We start from the raw sequence: 25,700 nt of genomic DNA, 5'->3' as shown, positions 1-25,700 counted from the left end.
TTTGCAAATGTATGAAACACCTTGCCAGACCTGCGCTGGATCCCAGGGGTGGTGTCATGCAGTTTCCTATTAAAACACTCTCTAACCAGCATCCTTAGGGGGAAAGAAACATAACTCTGGAAGCAGATGAAAAAGTAAAACATTGTGCAGCCAAACGGTTGTGCTTCTGGGTGAGCTACTGGCTTTGACCAATCGGATGGGTGAGGATAAAGGGGAGCTCAGGAGGAAGAAACAAGATGGGGGCGGTTAAGGAGAGAACAGGATGGGGAGGGTGGGTTAAAGTTATTTAAAACAAAAAAAAAAAGGCTACAACACAGCCAGCATTGACCAAGTCAGTTTTCTGACCAAGTACCCCCCTCAAACAAAGAAATAGTACCTGAATTTCACAACACAAGCAGTGGAGGGCTACTAATTAAATTTAACTATTCTGTGCTTGGTCCATGCACCGCCAACAGAAAAGAAAGGTACCCGTTTCAAGCACTGTCCAATTAGGAGGATGAAAAGAAGAGTGACAGCGCTGCAAACAAACGGTAAGCTATGGTTAGGTTCCAAGCCCATTATATAGCACAAGAGCACAAGAGGCTCGCAAGCAAGCGCATGCTCACGCAGGCAGACTTAAAAAGGACACAATTTATTTTCCAGTGCAGATGTGCCTTCTTGCAATCATACACTGAGTCCGACTTAAAGCTACCAAATACTGTCCACATAAACAGAGAGAATAAATATTTCTGAAAATAAATAGGTGAAGGCTTAAAAAGCTACTGCACATTAGCAACTTAGCAGCATACAGGGAGTGCAGAATTATTAGGCAAGTTGTATTTTTGAGGATTAATTTTATTATTGAACAACAACCATGTTCTCAATGAACCCAAAAAACTCATTAATATCAAAGCTGAATATTTTTGGAAGTAGTTTTTAGTTTGTTTTTAGTTTTAGCTATGTTAGGGGGATATCTGTGTGTGCAGGTGACTATTACTGTGCATAATTATTAGGCAACTTAACAAAAAAAAAATATATACCCATTTCAATTATTTATTATTACCAGTGAAACCAATATAACATCTCAACATTCACAAATATACATTTCTGACATTCAAAAACAAAACAAAAACAAATCAGTGACCAATATAGCCACCTTTCTTTGCAAGGACACTCAAAAGCCTGCCATCCATGGATTCTGTCAGTGTTTTGATCTGTTCACCATCAACATTGCGTGCAGCAGCAACCACAGCCTCCCAGACACTGTTCAGAGAGGTGTACTGTTTTCCCTCCTTGTAAATCTCACATTTGATGATGGACCACAGGTTCTCAATGGGGTTCAGATCAGGTGAACAAGGAGGCCATGTCATTAGATTTCCTTCTTTTATACCCTTTCTTGCCAGCCACGCTGTGGAGTACTTGGACGCGTGTGATGGAGCATTGTCCTGCATGAAATTCATGTTTTTCTTGAAGGATGCAGACTTCTTCCTGTACCACTGCTTGAAGAAGGTGTCTTCCAGGAACTGGCAGTAGGACTGGGAGTTGAGCTTGACTCCATCCTCAACCCGAAAAGGCCCCACAAGCTCATCTTTGATGATACCAGCCCAAACCAGTACTCCACCTCCACCTTGCTGGCGTCTGAGTCGGACTGGAGCTCTCTGCCCTTTACCAATCCAGCCACGGGCCCATCCATCTGGCCCATCAAGACTCACTCTCATTTCATCAGTCCATAAAACCTTAGAAAAATCAGTCTTGAGATATTTCTTGGCCCAGTCTTGACGTTTCAGCTTGTGTGTCTTGTTCAGTGGTGGTCGTCTTTCAGCCTTTCTTACCTTGGCCATGTCTCTGAGTATTGCACACCTTGTGCTTTTGGGCACTCCAGTGATGTTGCAGCTCTGAAATATGGCCAAACTGGTGGCAAGTGGCATCGTGGCAGCTGCACGCTTGACTTTTCTCAGTTCATGGGCAGTTATTTTGCGCCTTGGTTTTTCCACACGCTTCTTGCGACCCTGTTGACTATTTTGAATGAAACGCTTGATTGTTCGATGATCACGCTTCAGAAGCTTTGCAATTTTAAGAGTGCTGCATCCCTCTGCAAGATCTCTCACTATTTTTGACTTTTCTGAGCCTGTCAAGTCCTTCTTTTGACCCATTTTGCCAAAGGAAAGGAAGTTGCCTAATAATTATGCACACCTGATATAGGGTGTTGATGTCATTAGACCACACCCCTTCTCATTACAGAGATGCACATCACCTAATATGCTTAATTGGTAGTAGGCTTTCGAGCCTATACAGCTTGGAGTAAGACAACATGCATAAAGAGGATGATGTGGTCAAAATACTCATTTGCCTAATAATTCTGCACTCCCTGTATTCTTTCACCCCATTATCAAGCTCCACTTTAACACGACTGAGAAAAGGCACATATTTGGTTTAAAATGACCATGATAGCCAATGCCACGTTACTTAGCTGTTTGCATCTTGTGTGCTCATGTTAAACATAGGTCGACTGCCTCTGATGTATTTATACTCACACTCATTCTTGGCATCTCTAAGAAAGGATTCTTAATTAAGCAACCACAGTGCTAGAAGTTACTTCCTTGTTATTTCAAAGTCCTTCTTTGCACTTTTCTCATGAAAAAGCTGTGCACCCGCAGTATTATCAAAGTTTTGGTTTTTGTCACCTGTATCGTGTTTGATGTGTACACGAAGAACATCTATAAAAACTCTGTGTAAGGAGGAATGGGCTTTTTCACTGCTAGGCGGGGAAAACGTTGCATCTCTGCACTGCATTATTGCAACTTTGATTATTTTTGTTTAATAAAAGTGCTCAGACAAGTAGGTGTGCGAGTGGTTCCTTCTTCTTCTACACAAATAATGATTCCTGCATGTGTATTGCCTCTCTGTATGTTACATATCATCAAATTATGTTGAAATCAAAGAAATACACTTTAAAAAGTATTCAAGGCTTCACCAATAGTAGGAAGCCACAAAATTAGTTTGGTAGCAATCCAAAATTCTTTATGGAGAACAGTAAGTATGAGATGAAATGTTTAAACTTAGTAATGGAACCGGACTTCAAGAACTGAAAACATCAAATGGTATGTGTTCATACTTCTTTTATCAGGATAATGGGCACAGGTGAGTTTTGCTTAATTTTGTGCCACACAGCACCAGCTGTTTGACTAGCTCCATATTACACTTGGTATTCGCAATATGCAAATGTTCTCTCAATGTCAGATTGTTCTTTGAGGGTTTAATCACTTCTTTATTTTAATAATTCCCTCTTCTTGTCATATATTGGGTTTCTTTTTTTCTTAGACAGCAGAAATTTATACCGTGTACATACTGTTAAACCTGCCAGAGAAGAACTGTAGCAGTTTTTGCTTGCATACTGAAATTAATTCCTTCCGTAAATGTACGGTTTCTTTCTTTTTGAGTCTCTACTGAAACAAGAAAGCTTTTCTATAAATAACAACTGACAAGACCTTGAAATAAAGTTTTCAATGGGCTATATAAAGGGTTTTTTTTGTCCAGCAATCTCCATTAGATATCAGCAATCATATTATAGGCTCCGAAAAAAGGCAACCTCAATGACCATTGCAGGATACTTTTAATCACAGAAACCAAAGTGCACTTGTCCATTTACAAATGAGAGGAGGAGATGGTCACAACTGTTAAGAACACAGTAATTTGGCTACAACTATATACATTCATGCACAATGCCGTCTAAAAAAGTGAGTCCTGGCCTGTGAAGCACTTTATTTAGTACTCTTGTGAGTTTGCCCTTCAAAGTAGGTTTGTTGACATACACTGACAATCATGTGCAGTCTAATATCCACAAGGGTAGAATGGATGTGGACACCATTGGAAATATTGTTTTAGAGGGCTTGGTACACTGCTGCAAGCAGCCCAAACTCAGCCCTGAAGCTGGTGGTTTACACATTGGATACAGCACTTGGGAGGGGCTAGTGTATTTACTCAGCTAGCGTCACTGGTACTCTGATGATTTAAGAGCAGAGGTAGTCCATTACAACTCTCTGAACCTGACGTTTTAAGCAAACTCTGGGAATAAGTACCAGATACTGAGCCAAAGTGAATTTCAGTCTGGCGAGGTAACACAAACATATACTCCTGCACACAACTGCTCCCACACCTGACAGCTGCCCTCTACCTCCACATGCCTCAACCTCTCTTTCACTGTGAACATCAACCAAGATTACAAAAGAAAAACAAAAAAAAAAAAAATAGTGAGGCCCCACACATATGGGCTTTTCATAATAGAAAACTAAACACCAAACTCAGTATTGAAGTGGTCAACCACATGGGTATGTTCTTACTTTAAAGCAGGTGTCTACCCGTTATTCAAGATCAGTTGAATGTCGTATGGAGGTAAGCAAAATAAGGCAGTGAAAGCACAGATTATACAGCACGTCAACAGTTTTCTAAGGAAAAGAAAGTGGATGACAAACCTGGATACCTGCGCTAAGGCAGATCTCTAGATAGGAGCCTTTGCCGGAGTCATGTGAAAAAGCCTCTGATGGAGTTGGGGTAGAAATTAACATTTTCTGTGAAAGACTTCATAGACGTCACATATTATGGGGAGATCAGAAGAATAAGGAAGATAGGCAAAAAGAGAAAGACCATTTGAAACAGAAATCAAACCATTGGCAGCAATGTCAACTGAATTCTATGGACTTCTCATACCACAGAAGATACAGGCACAGCATGGATTTCACTGAAACTTCCTATAAAAGGTATTGTGTCACTGAAAGATAATTTCCACATCAGTACTGTATGCCAAACTAAGCTTTTGTGTATATGAAGATCCCTGAATAAATGTGAATTTACTTTTCAAATTAGTTGAAGGTTGTAAACACGAAAGGGGCTGTCATGAGCCTCCATGACTGAAGAAACCATCCACACTTATTATATTTGCTGTTTTCTAAACACAGAAAAAAAAAACATACCTAATATTAAAATTACAAAAGGCTTTCTGGCATTATCCAAACACTAAGTTTTACCTTGTCAAATCTACCAAGACTGCTCCTGATTCGTGGATCTCTTTCTTCAGAACCTGTCATTGCCAACTGTTGCAAAAGGCTTCCAACCTAAAATGAGAAAATATGGAGCAGATAAACACAGATAGCTTTCACATTAGCGACATGTATGCTATCACAGCACTGGAGAACTATGAGTATTGAATGAGTTGCACCTGAACCACTGTTTTAAGGAAGTATATGCTGAATTACTAGCAGGCCCACTTCTGGGTTTCTCCCATCTCCAGCAGATCTAGAATGTGGTTCTCATCTGTTTCTGGAAATCTAGTATATTGATTCTACTCTGCATCTTCAAGGCCTTCATTGACACACTGTTTAAGGCATTTCACAATATGCACAAAGCCCATCACAGCATCAGTTACTCTCTCACAAGGCTGACTCTTGTCTTTCCAGTCTGGTGAGTCCTTACGGTCCTTGCTCAATGCATGGTTATGTTCAATCAGAATTTGCCATGACTGGAGTGTTGAAGATCATTTTATTTAATGATGCCAAAACCTAGAGCTCTTTCCAACACCGCTTCATCTGCCTATTAATTTTCAGGCAATGTTAGCAGTTTGAAATCAAGATGCTCTCTTCTGTCCCTCCGGTCTGCTTCCGGTCTGTATCTCCACTTTACCAGTGCTGGTATGTTGTACATATTCACATGCTTGAATTATTCCTCCTCTTCAGGTTAGGAATCCCTGGTACTTCAAGATAGCAACAAACTGTGTTAATTAAAATGGCCATCAGGCCCCAAAAAACTTTTTAGTAGCACATACACCTCTCATATGAAATTACCCAAACTTTGACTAACGAGATGAACTGAAATAGTCTCCAACAAGGGACCCATCTCCTTTGGAGGGAGAATCTTTCTTCCCTCCCTCTTAAAGAATCAGTTAGCCTTCTTTCTCTACGGTTAATGCATTCGAGGGAACATCTTTGTACAAATCACATCAAGACACTATGGGTCTGATTAAAACTTTGGAGGAGGTGTTAATCTGTCCCAAAAGTGACGGATATACCACCAGCCGTATTACGAGTCCATTATATCCTATGGAACTCGTAATACGGCTGGTGGTATATCCGTTACTTTACCGCCACTTTTGGGACGGATTAACACCTCCTCCAAAGTTGTAATCAGGCCCTTTGTGCCTAGGGGGCAAGCAGTATATGTGTTGCACTTGGGGGGCGGCATTACGGATTTGTCCTTGTCAAAAATGACAAAATAATCTCAGAGACAACTCAAAGATAAGCCAAGCTGAAGCTCAGGCTGGCTGCAGTCCAGGAAAGTTGATGAAAAAACGCATATTCAATGATTCTGTAGAGTTCCAAAAGTAAGAAAGCTGTTATTTTCGGGGACTCCCTTACCCAATGTCAGTTTAGAAATCGGAATCATAGTGGCCTACACGGGAAGTTACAGTGCAAAGCATATTCACCCGACTAGCCAAAATGCAGTTAATTTCAAATGACCTAAAAGTGCTGCAAACAAATCGTTTTCTGGCCATTTTAAAATTGCTTAAGTCCCAGAGATTCACAACCTGACAACAGAGAATGATGCAAGCATTTAATCTATGAAAGACTAAGGGCCATATGTACAAACACATTTTCCCATAGACACAGAATGGGCAACAGTGCTTGCTACATCTGGCCCTAAAAGTGGCAAATAAGAAGAAACAGCTTAGGTGGAAGTTCCTTCTGGTTCAAATTTGCTAACTATGTAACACTGTGCAAAAGAAAATGAAGCTAATCAGAAGTCACTTTGAATTCAGATTTAAAAAAATAAAAACTTATCTTTAGTCACAAAACATTACAGCCTCTAGAAAACTACATCTGATCTCACTGTCAAATGCATAAATATACACTAACAATTTAGTTCAAGGACCTAGTGGGTAAGCCCACACCAAGGCGAGATGAACAAGGAAAAAAGGAAGGGCTCATGATTCTTTTCCACAATGATGTGTACCTCAATAGGTTGTTGCAAGCTTTTTAAAAGAGTACAGAAAACACTATACAAATGTCCATTATTACATGCACAGCCTGAAAGTGGCAGACTAGAGTCAATAAAAAGTATCATATAAAAGCACATCTTCATCATGAAGCCTGTGCTAATTCATGATGGAGTCAAAGAGATGATTATGTGGCTGCTATGTCACATCAACTAAGCAACATGCTAGGTCAATAACATCAGTGAAGTCAACAACAGGAGTAGAACACTTTTCAAGCCAATCAAGCACTTCATCAACTGCCTGCCAGGACTACCTATTTCTCATTCCACAGAAAGTGCAATGCCATTAATTTCTTCTTCAGTGAAAAAAGATAGATTATCTGACAGCATAAGCAAACCTCATTTCTTCCGTCACCCCTTCCCATAAAATCCCACAATGCTCAGCCTTCAAAGTCCTATCTCTTGCAGATCTGGATGGCACAGTGAACTCCCTAAAAGCCACTTTTCATGAAGATGATTTCCTTTATCAAAACTCTTGTGAATGTTTTTTTTACCCCACATACAAATGTCAATGCCTCTGCTCTCAATCAAAGTATCTTCAGAAAAGCTCTCAAAGACAGCCCAGATCCTCCCACTCCTAAATAAACCTACACCCGATCTTGATGACCTTGCTAATTACGGCCCATCATTTACCTACTGTTACATCACTAAGATAATTGAAAAGGCAGTCTTATGCTCATCTCCAAGACCACACCAATGCTAACCATCTCCTGCACAACTATCTTTTTGGCTTCAGCTCAAGATTAAGCACAAGACAGTTACCTTACACATCTCTGATGGTGTCCTCCTGACCACAGAAGAAGATTGCCCCCTGTTTCCCGATACTGCTGGACCCCTTAAGCTGTATTCAACATAGTCGACCGTCCCCATACACAACCTGAAGTCTCAAATAGGATTCAAATGAATAGTCCTTCACTGGTTAACCTCTCTTTACCAACAGACAGCATGCGGTTCAAAAGAACACTTCCAGGTCACAGAAGATCCACAGTGTTTCAGACGGTCTCCAGTAAACTTCATCCTTTGCATGGAGCTGCATGGTCCTCCATCAACGGATAACGGCACCAAGATTCATAATATGCTGATGATATGAAACTCTAATTGAAAGACTCTTCTGCTTCAGATATCCTACATCTTAATCACTGGAGTTACCCTTGACACCAAACTCACCCTAAAGTAACACACTGCCAAAAAAACACAGATGTCTGGTATCAGCTCTCACTTCTAAATAAAGTGAAACTGTTTCTGCCAGTAAGGAACTTTAAAAGCACTTATCAAGGCTTCTTACTCCTGCAGAGGGAGGACGGGGATGGACCTCTCTGATAGGAGAAGGCCCTCTGAGATTTTAGTCTTGGCAGGACAACACTAGGACCTGATGGTTTCCCGATTGAATACTACCAGAAATTTCAGAAACCTCTCCTGCCACCCTTACCATGTATAATGCAGCAATAGTGAAAGGCTGAATCTGAAAGGTGTGCATTCCATCTCAAGGAACTCATTTTCGATGGAGCTCGTGATAAGCAGAAGGATAGGCTCGAAAGTGCAGTGCCTCAAGGGGCAGTCAGTGGAAGAAGCCTAAACTGAAACATTTTCTGAAAAGCACAAGTATGAAAAGGCATGATCGAAAACAACACCGTTGAGGACAATAAAGAACCGAACAAGCCTACTTAACGGAGTTGAAGTATGGAGGAAAGGCACACGTCTAAACCTGACAGAAGAGAAGAAAAAAAATCTAACAATGGAGTCGATGCCCATATAGAATACCACAGAAAGGAGGAGTCACTCGACCTCGTGACTCAAATGACAACTTGAACAACTGCGGACTCAACACTAGATGGCAGGGGTAAGCCAAGCATGTGTATCTACAGCCATACATGCCATCGAACAGACAGATTGTGCATAGACGTTATTGCTCTATTATTTCCTGTTTTATGCTGAATCTGTGCTTCTGACGCTTCTGTATCTGACTGCTCAACCTCGCTATCTCTGGAGAATCTAAGGGCCTGAAAACGAGAAACTTGCAGTGAAACAGGCCCTAGGACACCATTGATAAACCAACTGAATCCAAAATATGGCACCACTAATCTGATTTCCACAGAACCCAACGAACATGCCTCTCACACATACTCCTAGATGCTACTGTCAAACATTAGGCAAATCAGAGTTGCAACCTAGTTCATTGTTGGTTAGTGGCATTCAGACATTATAATAAAAGAAACTGATAACAACCAATCTTCATTAACAGAAATCTGTTCCTGATGACGATGCTCATCTCATGAAGCGGATTGCTCTAGCGGTAATCTGGAATGTATAGTACTAATTTAAAGCTTAAGGCAATGTAACAGAAGCATTACTGCATTGCAGATGGAAAAAAATCAACAGCTTTAAAAAGTTTGCCATACATATTGTCATTATTTAGTTCCTCATTAGTCATAACTTGGTCAAACCACCATAGTTTCAGAATGGGTAGCAGAGTGAGGAAGTGAAGACATCACTGGACTCCTAATCGGCACCAAACAGTAAAGAGGATATAGACAACAGGATTAAAGTTATGTATGAACATGTCTCACTACTACAGAAAGACAAACATTTATAACAAATCCTTGCCACTTCTAGACAAGTACGTCGCCACCCTGAGGAGGCCAAATGTGCTGCCAGTCTTACAAATTGATTACATTAATCACTGTGAATTAAGAGGAAGTTTCAAAATGAAACCAGAGCACAAACAAAAGTAATAGTTTCCTCTGCTCAAAGTGCACAGCACGGAAATTCACAGCTGTATCCGCCTCCATACTTTTGAGGTTAGTATCGTTGGTAGTGGCAGTACATTTCCCATATATGTACCCTTCTCATTGCTGGGAAGGTTACGTGTTTGAGGTGAATGTTTGATGTTAGATATAGTTCTAACCATAAAAGTCATGTCCTAACATACTGAAGGCAGCAATAGGAAAGGTGTGTATGAATGTGGGTAATTTACTTAAAATACATAGAGGTACAGAGCTAGAATCAAACCTCAAAAGAGGACAAAAGCGGATAAACAGGTGTGCTGCCAAGAGCAAGTCCGAGCTTTTGGATGACAAGTGCAAGTTAAAGTCGAAGAATAATTTATTGAGTTTTATTGAGTAACAGCTTTGAAGGGCAACTACTCGAGTTCCCAAATGGCACTGTCAGGGCCCACAACATTAGTCTTCCTGGTGAGGGGCATCTTCTGCCTGAACTGCTAGGGCGGTCTTGAGATCTTTGGGAACACGCTGGTGGTGGTGCTTTATTATTTTACACATTTACCAGGGAACGCAAGACTCCAGTAAGTTGTGGATATGGGTGAAGCTTCACACAATATTTTCCCTTCTGTGGAAGCCAGTGAAACTAATGTAGGATTAGGGATGGATGTCATCAATGTTCTGGTTTACTGCAAACCATAAAATTACGCATTTTCACTCATAGTTTGGAAACTAGATGCTATCTTGTAAATCAAACATCATTTTACATCATAGCCTAGTAACTCTGCAGTAGTTCTTAGATGTAACGAATCATCTCTTCCTAGTCAAAAGAAAGCACAACAGAAAGCAAACAAAAGTTCTCAAATACAGGAGTAAAGATGTGGCAAAAAAAATATAATACTAGAGAACAAAATAAATATAAAGAAATATATAAGTTGTGTGTGTATGTCTAGACACACACACACACACCATTTTATACTTTAGTAAGTAGTTTTGGCACATTTTTATAATCCAGTTTAAAAAAATTGCTTACTGCACAATTAAGACAGAGTTTGAAAACAGAGTTTCTATTAAGTGTCAATAGCCTCCTAGCCACTGATGTTTAGCCGGAGAAATCCAGAAAGCAATTTTAAGCACAAGTAATTTAATAAGGGACAATTTGTAAACTAACAGATGTAATTAACCACTTTTTAAAAACAAACTTAGAAGAGGGTGTGGTAGTTGCTAGTAACAACAGGTGAAATTATGATGTTCTGATATAGTTGGCAGTATTAGAAATTATAAGGCAAACAACAGCATGCAAAACTGAATGGGAGATGTTTGCTTGAGTAAAACATTCATGTATAACAAGCAACCCCATGTTCAATCATGTTGCTCTGAAATAAGGATGAAATCAAGTTTGTTCTTGATCTATTAATGTAACCCACAAAAAAAAAAAAAAAAAAAAAACACTCAAGGCTACAACTAAAAGAAGCAGCGACAAAACAGAAGGTAGTGCTGCTAATTTACAATATTTGGTTTCTTGGAGGCTGTGCACTGCAACTTGCAAATCTAACAGTTGTGCAAGTGCTTGGGATAAGAAGCCCACGTTGTTCATAATACTCTGGTCTGCCGATATACCAGCACAGCAGTCTAACCCAAAGGAAGACAGATTATAAAAGAAGGCATAGTGAGGTTTTCAGAAACTCTGCTCTCAGGCCTGCTATCTAGGCCTTGGTTGTGTAACATGAAGCAAGTACTGGCACCATGGTGATCTCTGGACTGGATTAAGCTAATAGCATCGTGTACGGCAGTGTAACCAGTTCATCGCTCTGCTCCTGTTCCGGTCACAAGAGGTCCACTGGCTATAGACCTGCCTTCGACCAGCAACACCATAGCTCTGAGAGCAGATTAATGCTCACCCTAGTGTGCTGCAGCTCCAAACAAAGGAAAAGATCCCCTACCCATTAATGATGGAACTGAAAAACCTCTGTCCTCCAAAAACATTAAGTTCTACCAGGGAACCCATTACGTACCCAGATCATCACTCATGAGATTTTTATACCACATACATAGTTAACCTTAAGAATAAAACCTTGATGCCTCATTACTGGTTGCTGAACTACAGAGTTTCCTTGCAGAGAGATTTTTTGAGAACTCACATCAGGACTGAGTAATATTACCCATCAGGTCTACTTTTAAGCCTCAAGATTCCCAGGGATACATATGTTTATCAAGTTTTGAATATGGCTTTTTTGCATCTGCCAACTCCAAAGGAAAGTGTTCTGTGCCTTACCAGAGGGCTAATACTATTCCCTTATGTACTAAAGTATCTAGCTGGGAAATAAAATACTAGCCTCAGACAATGTTCGTTCAGCATTATTCATGAATACTACGCAAATGTCCTATTTAGAACCCATTTGACAATTGGGCAGAGCAAGATTGCACTAGGACAAAATGGGCACTTCATAAATAAATAAATGTGGTCTTCTCAAAATAGCCACGTAGCACAAAACGAGTCTGTCCCCTAGCCTGTCATCATCATCATCATCATCATCTGATTGGACAGCATAAGTGAGATAACAGACAAGAAGTCTCACTCCCCCTCTTGCAGGTATTTACACATGTATACATCGTTTTTCAGATTTTAAAGGCAAAGTCTACAAGAAAGATGTGAGGAGGAAGCATTTCCTCAACACTAACTAGAGGTCTAACTCAAAAAGCGCTGGTTAGGAATGAGAACTGAGAGAGAAATCAAGTTGGACATCAACTGGGGGTACACTGAACAGCTCATGCACAGAGCAAATAAACCATTCCCATGGGTGAAACATGAAAAAGGGTAGCAGGAGCAATTCTTACTATGTCAGGACATCTAAAGTGAAACCCAAGTCATTGTGCATGTTAAGTAAAACTGGGCAGACTGACAGAACTGCAAATTAATGTTATCATCCTTTCTGCATCTACACGCATTTTATGAATCTTGTACAATCATTTCAAATTAACAGTCTCTGATCTCTTATTATCCACACATCTCCTGCTCCAAAGCGTAATTTGCAAAATAATGAGGAAACACAGAAAAAGCAAATGCATAGCAAATGTTTTACAAAACAGAAAGTCTTCAGTTGACTTAGAAACGTCCAGTAGTTATCTACAGAAGAGCGACTGGGTAATAGGGAATTGTGGTAAAGTAAATTCCTTGACTCTAAATCCGGACATAGCCACCATGTTTTACACAAATGGTTCTGAAAAAGGTTATTGGGCTTCATGTCTGGCAGCTCAAATTATTCAAACAAGGGGAGAATCTGTTCTCAAAGGTTGTTATTCAAAAAGAGATGATGGGTCAACCAACCTTGTAGATAAATGCTGAATATAGGGGTCGTGCATATGTAGAAGGCAAGCATGAACATGTAACAGTAAAGGAGGAGGCATGATAAATTCCAATACTGAACTTAAGGCTTTTAGCTATTTTAGGTCACTGTTCATAGCAATTGAGGATGGTGGGAATATATAGCTTCTTACAGTTAATACCTAGGTTTAATGTCCTTTTAAGTACAGTAGAATGAGCATTTCCGATGCTCAGCAGAAAAGCACAAAAGCTAAATCTTACATTATGAACATCTAATGCTTTTTAGAATAATAAGGTGTTACTATACCTGCATCAGATTAAATCGTGCCACCTCGTTGATAGGAGCATCAGAGATGATTCCATACTGCTCTGGATTTACTATTGCTGGACAGATTAAACATGCCAAAAGAAGGTCAGTGCACATGGCCCGAACCTCCCCCACCTCCAGCCTTTCTACGCAAGACAACGTTTTATACATCTGAGACACAATCCAGCGCAAGCTGTGTGGAAAACAGTAGGTGTTCTGCTTGAGGTATCCAATGAATTTGTTCACCAAGGCCACAAGTTTACCCTCATTATATTCCACCATTTCCTGGACTTTCTGTTTAAATCTCTCTGTGCCCTTTTCCCCAAAAACCTTTTCTTGCTGCGCTGGGGAAAAACGCTCAATCAACTTGTTTGGGTCAGTTTCTAGGTGGTCTTCATCCTCAACCAACAACTGCATAATGGGCTCATGCAAGGTTGCAGTGAGAAAGAGTTTGGCAGAAAAAAGTCCTTCTGAGAAAAGTTTGAAAATGATGCTGAATGCACATGTGCCTCTTCTCAACAGACGTCGTGGATCATCGCTCTCCTTGAGTTCAAACTCAATCAAGTAACGCAAGACCTGAAGGAGGTAGCTTTCATCCTCTTGCATTATGCAGTTCCCATAAAGAGATGTAAAGACTGTATGGATGACGCTTTGGGTGCACTCAAGATTGAGCTTTTCCCCTGCAACCAGGCATGAGGCAATAAGTCGGGGGTTTTCCCTAAGCCTGTTAAGGAACTCGCCGTAGGTTGTCTCTTGGAAGCCCAACTGTTTGTAACCATCAACAAACTGAGTGTCCTCCAGGATTTTGGCATGTTGGCAACATTCAGCAGGAGAAGCTTCCGCACTAGATGTATAAAAAAAAAAAAGAAAGAAAGAAAGAAAAACAAAACAATTAGATTTTTTTTTTTTTTTAGCTTTGACATTGCTAACAAGAAAGGAAAACATTTCTTGGCCTCAAACAATGAAACAAGAGTAACATACAATTGCCTGGTGTGATTGTGAGGCAGTTTAGAAATTCTCTTAGGTCAATAAAGGGACAGATTTATTCTAAATATTTGGAGTTCTAAACCAAAGTCTGCTAAGTAGAAACTCCTGAACTTTATGACCAGAAACAGAAACTGGTTTACCTGCAAAAATAATTCAAATAGGAGAGTTGATAAATTGTGTGTGCCAAACATTTAAGTGGACAGAGAAGCATTTTGCTTTGCACATCTCAACAAGGAAGTGGAGGCAGAGCTCTGTATAACACCATTAGAGAACGGTACACTAAAGTACAATTGTACATGGCAAGGAAGCTACCCAGAGTCACTATCCACATGAGTAATACTATCGCACCTACAGTGGCTAATTTCAGGAAGTTCTAGTGAGAATACATCACATTCCAATATCTTAAATAAATTAATCAATTTCTCTGCTTGTTCCCATGGGAAACACATAACTAAAGCATTTTCATTGTGCACTACTGAAGTAAACAACATTTTAACTTTCAGTATTTATTTTCCAGTTCATGGTATTCCATCATGGCCGAGGGTGAACTGGATGGCTGGTACTTAGTAACAGGTCTTTCATCTTTCAGTCACCAGTTCCAATGTGACCTTTGTCAGTAATGCTGAAGGTTATTCAAGATCATTCGATTGTTTGCTCAGCAGCCACCACAAAGTGTGTTGCTGGTCCACACTGTTCGTAGTGGACACCATTACATCTGTCATACAAAAGCATTTCTGATGATAGTCTTGGCATAGAATTCAAGGACACTGAACTTTCCTTGAACTCATCAGACTAGCTTTGGGGCATGCAATGTGGCCAGTTCGAATGTGCTGTACTATGGAAGTGGCATTCGGTGTGGAAGGACCTCAATCCAGTACCTTCCACAAGCACATATATGCCGGGGGAGGGGGGGGGGGGGGGGGGGGGGGTTTGGGGTAAAATACAGACACCAAACTCACGACAGATTGAAAGCACTTGGATAGCACAAGCATCACGAGGTAGGCCAGGCATTACTTACAGAGAATTATTTTTAGTAAAAAAAAACTTTCTTCATGCAGCCTCATGCTCTTATGTTTTCTCACATTAGTACACTGTAATCCTGAAATGTGGAACACCGTGGTATATAATGAGGAGATAGAAGCATTTGCAGATGGAGGTTAACCAAGGGCAGTCACTAAGTGTTCCTGGTGGTGCATTCAACTAATTGTAAATTAACTTGGTACCAACACATAAAACCCTCTTCTTAAAATCGATATCATGCTAGAGTACCCAGGCAACTTTCTACTTAGGCCTTAATAATGTTAAACAGACAATTTAAGCTCACATTGAAAATTGTATATGATATAATCAAAGACTGAAAAGTAGAAAAGGATGCTGGGTTGCACTTATCTTATGACCTGAGACTTCAATAGGAACTTCCTATATTATTCAGTATACACCTTAAGGATTGACAAGGTCACCTTAAAACACTACCTAATCCCTTATAGCTACATGGTAATTTTCATGTTTAACCCCCTTTTTAATAAAACTCAGTATAGAACATCGATGGCGAGCAGCCATGCAAGCATGGTCCTAAAAACTACTCGAGGGTTGTGTTACTTGTCCAACCAAACTTCCCACACATAATTTAAAGAGATGACGATTCCAAATAAAACTATTCAGCTCACTTCACCGACATTTGCTTCACCAACAATCACCAGCAATAAAAATGACAAACTGTCCACATTTACTGCCTGGCTCGTTTAAGGTGATGGAAAATGATAAACCCTGACAGCTATCGCCCAGTCGGTTGGTTTGCTAATCTCACTTCTTTACAACATCCTACAGAGAACATTTCCTTCATTTCAAAAGATTTGTTTTACTCATCAAATTCTTTTACCTATGTTCAATGCAGGGGGGAGTGCCAAATGTACAATGAACTGAGTATTCAAAAGAGAAAGGCCCAAAGCCACATCACAAGGCAGAAAAGGTAACTGTGAAATGGCGCAGAGTAGTATATAAAACGTGGATGAAAAATGATTAGGGTTATGAAGAAAAGGAGACAGCAGCACTAAAATCAAAGCCCAATCAAGTAGTCATGAGGGAATTAACAGAAGATTAATATGGTCAAGTATTCTTGAAATGTGACAATTTCAAGTGTGTGGTGGGGGAGCCTACAGATACATCTGATTTATAAAAGATGTAATGCTAATGGCTACATCCGATGTTGAATCAAGAATCCAAAATGTTAGCCCATAATCCTCTGACAAATGAGCAACAAAGGTAACGAGACAGAAAGGTAGATAGTGAGAGTGTAAAAGTGTGTGTTTCATCAAGAGACTAGCATAGCATATGATTTGAATGAGGTGCCCATACGAAATCATGGTAATTGCAGCAAAAAAGAACCCAGCATGGATTTCAACCGATAACCACCAACAGGTGTATGCTGCTATATAGAGATACCTGGTCTACTTTCATCTAATCTGTACACTTGGTTATCTGCTTTAGAGTCCAAACAATACTGTATGCACTGATTTGTAGAAAACATCCTACTTTTAAAATCAATACATCAAAAGCAGAAACCGGTTCAGCAAACAGACTACAGCAATAAAAACATACACAAATCAAAAACGACGCAAGGTAGTCTCTCTGATACAAGGGGATACTTACACTACTGTAGTGTATGTATTGTTGAAATCAAGCCTCTTTGGAGTTCCACGGCATGTGCACACAGAAAAGACCAGTACAACACACACTTCTCCCTGAAACATGAGAATCCACTAATAAAGGAGACAACTGAATGTTGAGTATTTGAGTGCAGTTCTATTTTACCTTGTAAGTATGAGTCTGTCCAAGTTTATCCTCTGCTGCTTGGATATCCAGGAAGTGTGATACAATTTCTCTGCTGTCTTCAGAACTTCAGCATTGAGTCGCTGGATGAGTTGCTTCTCAGAGTTCACATAAAGTCGCTCCTGTTTGAGGTGATGTGCCAAAGAATGGATGTCTAGCTTCACCATGTTTGAACCCAACGGTAACCCTGCAGATGATCACTGAAAATACAGTCACAAGATAAGGATATTTTACAAGAAAACAACATAATTCAGATTGCAATAATGACAGCAAATATGAAGGACATGTCAGAAACTTGAACACTAGTAAATTCGATTGTTCAAGCAGAAGCACCTTTATGGTCCCTTTCTGCAAATTGTTTTTTCCCAGGCACATTCAGGCTATTTATTGGCGCATACCCAGTATCAGTGTCTCACAGCAGCCTGAAGAAATATTGAAAAATGTGTAGATATTTTCTTTTTTTAAAGAAATAGGCTCAATATTTTGTTGCATATCTCAAACGAAGAAATATAAATCCTGAAACACTAATCAGAGAAATGTTGCCTTAAAATACCTGGAGTCTAACACTAACATATATGTGTGGGTTTTCCAAGGGAAGGTAGCCTGAACCATCAATTATTTAATATTAGCACAGATAACGAACATGGCATAATAACTCTTGAAGAAGCGTCTATTTGATCAACAGCATGCTACATAGGAAGTACAAAATGTATGTACTTTCTAATTTCGCTATTGGTGCAAAGTAACAGAAAAAGTAGCCAGGTATAGAGCGCTGCAGACCCAGGTGTACTAACAAAGTATAATAAACAGACTGTATGTGGTGCTCAAGAGCGGATAAAAGGCCACTCCTTAATCAAACAACACAGGACCCACTAAGTGACCGAAAGTATTGATTACCATCAACTAATATTTTTCAGATAAAGTCCTTTATTCAGGGTCTTCAAATTCTTCGAGCAAAGATTTGGAAAGAATTTTGTGTACACATAGTTACACACCACTAATATAGTAAGTAACAGATACGTTTATACACTTCCCTGAAACGTAGAGACTGATGATTAGAGACTCTTAGGACATTATTGGCTTAACCATACTTGAAGTACATACGACGTTGTATTAGCTCTCATTTGTGAAAGATTTGTAGTGATATACTGACATAGGTAAGCATTTTTTTACCAGATTATATTAGGTGTTAGAGAAGTGACTTAATATTCAAGTATGGAATCTGGAGCGTTGTTACGCACTCACTTGGAGCTCTTACTTGGTGGTGGGTACTTTCAGATGGTACTCTTGTAATTTATTTTAAATTTTCAATATTTCCTGACCTGGCAGCAATCTATTGAATAATCTTTTTTTCTTTTATTTTCTGTACTAAGCATTTACAAGTGTATTCCACTAAGGGGGTTACTTTGGCTTCGTGTTTTAACTGTGATGGGATTCAAGAGACTACTCTTTAATTTTCGCTTATGAGCTGTTTGTGATGATGGACCGAATAATGTAGAACACAGTGCCTATGCTAAGGTTGTTTTTGCATATTTTGATTGTAGCCCTGAGGAAGTCCGTTGATTACTGTACCACAGTGACGAAACACATGTTGACTATGTTGCCTATTTGGAATGCTTGAAGAATTTGAGACTACATTGTTCATTTTGGAATGCCTGAAGAATCTGAAGACCATGAATACAGGACTTTATCCGGAAAATATAAACAACTGATATTATTCAAAACTGTTGGTACAAACCAGACCTCCCATGCCCTCACTGGCTGGCCAGAAGTACTTGATCATGATGTTCAGAAAATTATTAAGAAATTGCAGGCAAAATGTTAGTTCATAATACAGGTCTTTTAGTCAGAGATATTACCCCTGGAATGTGTGGAATCATATCACCATGTATTTTAATATGTACATATCAAACGGTTTCTACTTGCTGGGTGCCATATTGCCCTCCGCTGACTGACTTGGACAATGCAGTGAACTAGAAATGTTTCAGTTTTTTGAAAAAATGTTCATCGCACCATGCTAATTTCTTTCAGTATTACTCATTCAGAAACCGATCCCTCCAATTTTGTGTTCCCTAGGTCTTCTGAGTGTGTGAGTATCGGACATGGGCGAGTTTTTCATGGCCCTTAGCAGGGATCCACACACTAGACAACAGGAAATGTTTTTGATGGGGATGATTCCATGGGGGATGTATTTGGACACTGTCAGTCAGCACCCATAGGAACCTACCAACCTTAGACACTTCTGAAACCTAGAGGCAAAAGGCGGATGCGAACTGCATGAATCTCAACAAGTTTAAATACCCAGAATTCCCTGCAAATGTCAATATATGGGAAAAACTATTTCAATTCTTCCCTTGTTGGAGGGTGTGGTTAGCCAGCCAAGATGCCAAATGCACATTAACGCTTCTCGTCCAATACCATTCCAATACCAGGCCCATCTGAAGTAATCCTATAGAGTCAGTGATTTAAACCACACACATCCAACATAAGTTGCAACTGAAGCCCTAAAAGACGCTACCTGGCAAAATAAAGTTAAAAAGTGAGCCATAAGACCCAGTAAGTAAAATTAGCTCTTAGTCTGAACGAACCTGATAACACACATCACACCAGTGAAATACCTAGAGGACCCAGGTGGTGGTTGCTGTGAGGAGGTGGAGCAGAGGAAAGAGTTCCTGCATGGAGCTGATCCGAGTTGGAGGATTGTCAAGGGGTAGGGAGTGAAGGAGCAGCCCCCACGGCGTCCATGACGGAACCCAGACTACCAGAGTCATTGTCAGCAGATACTGGAGCGCAGTCTAGCCCCTGGGGTGACTTTGAAGAAAGACCATTAGCTGGAAGATTCCAGAAATGAGGTGCTGCACACTTTCCCTCTTATACCTGGCTGAAGAAGCCAGTTTGGTGGTCGGGGATAGGGCTGTAAAGGTCAAAGAGATACCTCTACCCCCATCACCCCCACCCCCCCCCCCACCAGTTGCAAATCTGCACTGGAGAGTTCCCAGCCACGCACCAAATGTCAAACATTGAACTACCATTCAAATACAGAGGTGGGGGCACCTCACAGATGAGAAAGGCCTCTCCAATCTTAAAATGCTCAGAGTCAACAAAATGTATCATCTAGGTCAGCTGAATAGGAGAAAATGTATACTATGATACAGCTGATGCTTGAACTTGATCTCGGCAAAAAAACAAATCGGAGCCGGGGAGACAGACAAATACCCATGACCCAGCACTTCAATATAGTCACTGTTGCAGGTAGCCAGCATTAAGGTGTGTAAGACAGGAACTAGAGGTGATTTTCAAGGTGAAGAGACACACACAAATATCACACTTGCCACTATAGCAACCCGCACAAAGCCAGACTGGTGGCTCAAACTTAGGGTGCATTTGCGAGAAGCACAATGTGTCCAAGACCAAGGGATACTAGGCTTATAAATCAATTAAGGAATGTCTGGTGAGCTAATCGTGATACGCCCACATCGCAAGCTATATTATGACTGTGAACACCTTTCTTCAATGATTGGGATAGAGACGTGCTGAATAATACAACGGTGAAAGACAAAGGCAACCAAACCACACTGGAAAGGGATGCCAAGGGGATCCAGTGCAATCTACTGGCCTCCCTTTCGGTGACACTAGACAGAGAGAAAGGTGCTGCCAGATTTCAGCCAACCTCTTCTTCCAAGTCATCAGAGGCTTTAGAATCTCCCTGGAAGGGTAAATCAAGCAAATCCAAATTAACCTGTGTCTTCTACTGCAGGACCTTCATCAGATAGCTGAGGGGTCACTGAAGCTGAAATACACATATTGACATCAGATCAAATACAATCGATAAAGAGATACGCTCACTCGCCTGAAGGACACCCTAAACAACTGAAGACAGAGCTAACAATATGGAAGCAAGGGCACACAGTAAACAATTTTTTAATTATAGGTTTTCTTACAGGAGCAGAAGGATCACAACTGGAACATCTTCTCACCACTCGGTTTAAGACATGGATATCATCCGACAACATCCTACAGTGTCCAAGCCCCTGCCTGAAGTCCCAGCACAACCTAATATAGGTTGCCTGTTAAGGTATGCGGACGAAGATGCTATTTTGAAGCATGCTTGGAGGGTTAGGATAAACATTCAAAATAACGATATTTCAGCACAACACCGGATTAGTGTAGACCTAGTGACACTCCTGTCTAGAGGTAAAGCAAAAATTCAAGGCCATGCAGATGGAATAGGTCTTGATGTTCCCCACCAAGTTAACAGTTAACCTTGGAGGCATACTCATTTCTTTGATAGGCTAGAGGTGGCACCGAGGAAATAAAACAGCCTCCGGAGACGTTCAGAACCCACCTAAAACTGCAAGGATAATGTATATGTCCTCAGCACATGAAATGTCCCAAGGAAGTAAAGATGACAACTGCAGAGGAAGCTAAGCAAGAAATGCTGCTCGGATTTGCCTAAGCAATGCGGACAGTGAATCTACGAAGGAAGAGAACCAGGAAGAATCTGGTGGGAAAGCCACATCGGGTGACATCATGGCACTAGAAGCTCCTACCTGATCCTGTAGTAACTATGTAAACCTTACACGAAGCGGCATTCATGATTGGATCGATTGACCGCAACAAAATTTAATGAAAAACAACTTAATTAAATTTCTTTCTAGTATTTAATGACATACGTAAATACAGATTGAAATCTAAACTAGATTAATCTAGACCAAAATGTCTCTGGTAACTAACACACAGATATATTCTGTGGAAACGCTGACAAAGAGACATGGCCAGCCTATCCTAGGCCGTTGAGTTATAAACATTTAAATCATGTATTGGTTCATGGGGAAAAAATAAGTAAGAAGGAGCAGATGTTTGGGAGAAATGGAAACCTAATAAATGATTGATTTAAAACTAGCTCAAGCACAAGCAATAAAAATATACAAGAAATGCCCACTGGATAGGCACAATCGACCAGTCGGACGTTAAGAGAGGTTCCCTTCTCCCTGCATCCGCAAAGCTGCCCCATCTCCACAAAACTTTACATGACTTCACAAATAGGGCAAAAAGGTCCCGCCATGTACAAAATTATATCATGGAACGTTAATAGCCTTAACGACAAAACATGAATCAATGTTCAGATGTCCACGAGGGCCGCCCGTGGTCTTTATGTGCTGTGATTATGGGGATGACCACAGAAAATCGTAACAGACTTGCACGTGAAGCAACATACAGTCAACGGCTAGCCTCAAAAGGACAAATACGATGGGTGTAAGCTGATGTACTGGTTTGCAAATTGTAAAAGGTCAGTCAGAGTTACACAAATCGAGGGAACAAAATGATATATTGGTATCAGATACACCTGGCATCACCAAGACATTTGCGGATTTTAACCCTAGCTGTACACCATGTGAACTCCCTCACAGAGAGAACTCATCACCTCCTCTCTGCAGAGTTGCCATCGCCTCTTTTTAATCCTAGAGTAAAGAGACATTTTAGAAGCTCCTCCGATTCGAGAAGGATTAGAAGAGGATCTTGCCACCATGCAGCCTTGGAAAACTCATGGCTCCAATGGACAGCCAATGCTGTTCTTTAAGAAATAGGCCTTTGTCCTATTCAAATATTTGCTAGAAGTGTTTAAGAAAGTTTTACAAATTGGTATACTGCCAGATGATCTTAAGGGTGCCACAAGTTCCATCATCCCAAAACAGGGCAAACTCCCTCGGCTTCTGGGCGTCATATCGTCTCATCTGGCTAATCAATCTTGAAGTTAAAATAATGATTGAAGTGTTAGTGATGAGCTTCAAAAAGATTTCCCTCACTGTTCCATAGCAATCAAAACAGTTTAATACCAACAGAGGTGTAAGACTCTTTCAGAAGCTTTCAAATCATTTTAGGGAATTCAGATATTCACTGATTCATGTGCCTCAATCCTAGTGGATACTGAGAAGGAATTGATTCAGCAAGGTGGTAGTTCCTCTGCCACATACAACATAAAACAAGCACTGACAAAGCCAATAGGTCTTATTTATGAGACCTTTGGGCGTGTTAATGTTTTTTAGACATCTTGAACAGGATCACGGCGGACATAAAAAGACTTAATGATGAGACTGTTGCGTCATTGTGTAGGTACACGCATGGGTTCAACACACATGCACGCACTTACAAAGGGCACTGTTTTGTCTTGTTATTTACCAATCTGAGATGGACCAGTACAAGTTTAAAAAGTATCACAAAAGCACTGAGCTAGAAGAGGTTTTTTTTTTTTTTTAAAGAAACTTAAGTAAATAGCTGGTTGCAGGAGTGGGCGGGGTGAAGGTAACACTGCAGGTGGGGAGAAGCAACCAATGACAGAGGGAGAGGAAAAAAAAGAAGGAAAGAAAGAAAGAAAGTGTGTGTGTGGGTGGGAGGGGGGGGAGGGGAGATGGAGCATACAGTGAAAGGGCAACGTGGCGTGTCAGGGGCAGAAGCACATAGTGAAACAGAGCAGCGTGGGGCCAAAAGCACAAGGGCGAGAGAGCAACACAAATATGAGTGGTGGGAGAGAAGCACATGGACAGAGAGAGCAAGGGGGAAGAAAAAACACACAAGGGAGACAACTGAAAATCATAAGCACTCTCATGGACTGCTTAAACAAAAAGAAAAAAAGTAGTTTCCTGAAAGCGAGCAGGGGAAGCAAAGAAGCCAGCCAATCAAAGACGTCAGTAAGGAGGCGATGCTTCATGGCAGGGACAAAGGCAAGACTGATAAAAAATGAACTGATTAGAAGCAAGCAAATGATTAACAGGAAAGAAACTAATGGTAAGCAACGGGTGGGCTCCAAACCTCTGTATGTCCTTGGTAAGTCCACAATATATCTTTTAGGCCTGACCTACATATAACATTTTCAGGTGGATAACAAAACACACAGAAGGAGCAGATATAGTTAGATTTATTTCAAGAATTGCAAAAATTAAGAAGCTATGGTTCGTTAAAAGTAGAACCTAAAACACATCTCAGCCCAAGTTAGCATTCAGGATGGCCAGCATAAAAGAGTCACTTACTGTTTTAATAAAGCGTGCAGCTTTGTATGTGATGTGGATGACCCCTTACTTGTACTAGTAGATGATGATTATGTACTATCCTAATTTCCTCCAGGATAAAACTCACACTAGGAGTTCAATAAATATATATATATATATATATATATATATATATATATATATATATATATATATATATATATATATATATATATATATATATATATATAGTGTATTTTTTTTTTGTCCATGCCTTTGTTTTACAACATTTTCAAAACTAGTTTGCCACTCAGTTCAGCTGCTGTGTGGAAAGTTTCAGGGCAATTGGTCAAGTGGGGCCCGAGATAAGGGGTGGGGGTGGGGGGGGGGGGGGGGGGGGGGGGGGGATTTTAGACACGGCCACAGCCCGAACCAGTGAACGGAATTACACCTAATTTGGCAAAAAGCTAGATCTTAGTCCAGAAAGCGTGATTTTGTGAAAATCTGTTCAGTAGTTTTAAAGATATTTAAGGAAAAAGAAATATAGATACTTATGCAGATCTGCAGGTACCTGTGGTGGATCCGCAGGTACTTTCGGGTAACCTGCGGATCCGAAAGCCCAATGAAAGAAAAAAAAAAAAAAGAAAAAAACACACACACACACACACAATACCCCCCGCCGTGCATGATCATAGCCTGTGCGCAGCCTGGGGTTGGGGTGCTTGGGCTAGGCAGTGGTTGTATTAATATGCGGTATTGATATACTATTTCACGTTTAAAAACCAAAGAAATTCACTGAAAAAACAAAAGGTTACAGGGATGTTATAATTAGGTTCACATTTTTACCCACACAAAACCATAGATATTAAGCAGTTATAGTTATACCTATACTTATCTGAAGAACCTATAACTCGTGTATAACTTTAGGCCACGAGTTATAGTTTTGTAACATAAGAATAAATATAGGTATAACTAGAATTGCTGAATTTCCATGGTTTTGTGCGAGTAAAACGTAATGAAAATGTCACTTACCCAGTGTACATCTGTTCGTGGCATCAGTCGCTGAAGATTCACATGTTGTGCATAGCCCGCCATCTGGTGTTGGGTCGGAGTGTTACAAGTTGTTTTTCTTCGAAGAAGTCTTTCGAGTCACGGGACCGAGTGACTCCTCCTTTTGTCTCCATTGCGCATGGGCGTCGACTCCATCTTCGATTGTTTTCCCCGCAGAGGGTGAGGTAGGAGTTGTGTTGTAGTAATAGTGCCCATGCAATGGAGTGACTAAGTATGTACCTATTTAAGGTTTAAAGAATATATTTACAAATGTACAAAGTTTAAGCTAACTTCCGAACTGCTACAGGCTCCCGGAGAGGCGGGTGGGCACATGTGAATCTTCAGCGACTGATGCCACGAACAGATGTACACTGGGTAAGTGACATTTTCAGTTCGATGGCATCTGTCGCTGTAGATACACATGTTGTGCATAGATTAGTAAGCAGTTATCTCCCCAAAAGCGGTGGCTCAGCCTG

At 40.5% G+C, this 25,700-nt stretch overlaps 1 protein-coding gene across 13 annotated transcripts in view; it reads right to left on the bottom strand.

Annotated features, from left to right (window-relative positions):
• GAPVD1 (GTPase activating protein and VPS9 domains 1) overlaps positions 1 to 25,700 on the bottom strand; it is a 418,483-nt gene that overhangs the window by 313,236 nt on the left and 79,547 nt on the right. For all 13 annotated transcript variants that reach the window (XM_069241756.1, XM_069241749.1, XM_069241751.1 and 10 more), the window contains exons 2-4: positions 17,171 to 17,388; positions 13,373 to 14,216; positions 5,004 to 5,090 (exon numbers count right to left, since the gene is read on the bottom strand). In XM_069241756.1, the coding sequence (XP_069097857.1) occupies positions 5,004 to 5,090; positions 13,373 to 14,216; positions 17,171 to 17,355 (1,116 nt within the window). In that variant the 5' untranslated portion in view covers positions 17,356 to 17,388. The remainder of the gene's footprint in view (positions 1 to 5,003; positions 5,091 to 13,372; positions 14,217 to 17,170; positions 17,389 to 25,700) is intronic.

This window comes from Pleurodeles waltl, chromosome 6 (assembly GCF_031143425.1).
Source record: "Pleurodeles waltl isolate 20211129_DDA chromosome 6, aPleWal1.hap1.20221129, whole genome shotgun sequence".
NCBI lineage: Eukaryota > Metazoa > Chordata > Amphibia > Caudata > Salamandridae > Pleurodeles > Pleurodeles waltl.
Note: the sequence above shows the minus strand (reverse complement) of the source record. Positions and strands in the feature narration are given on the sequence as shown.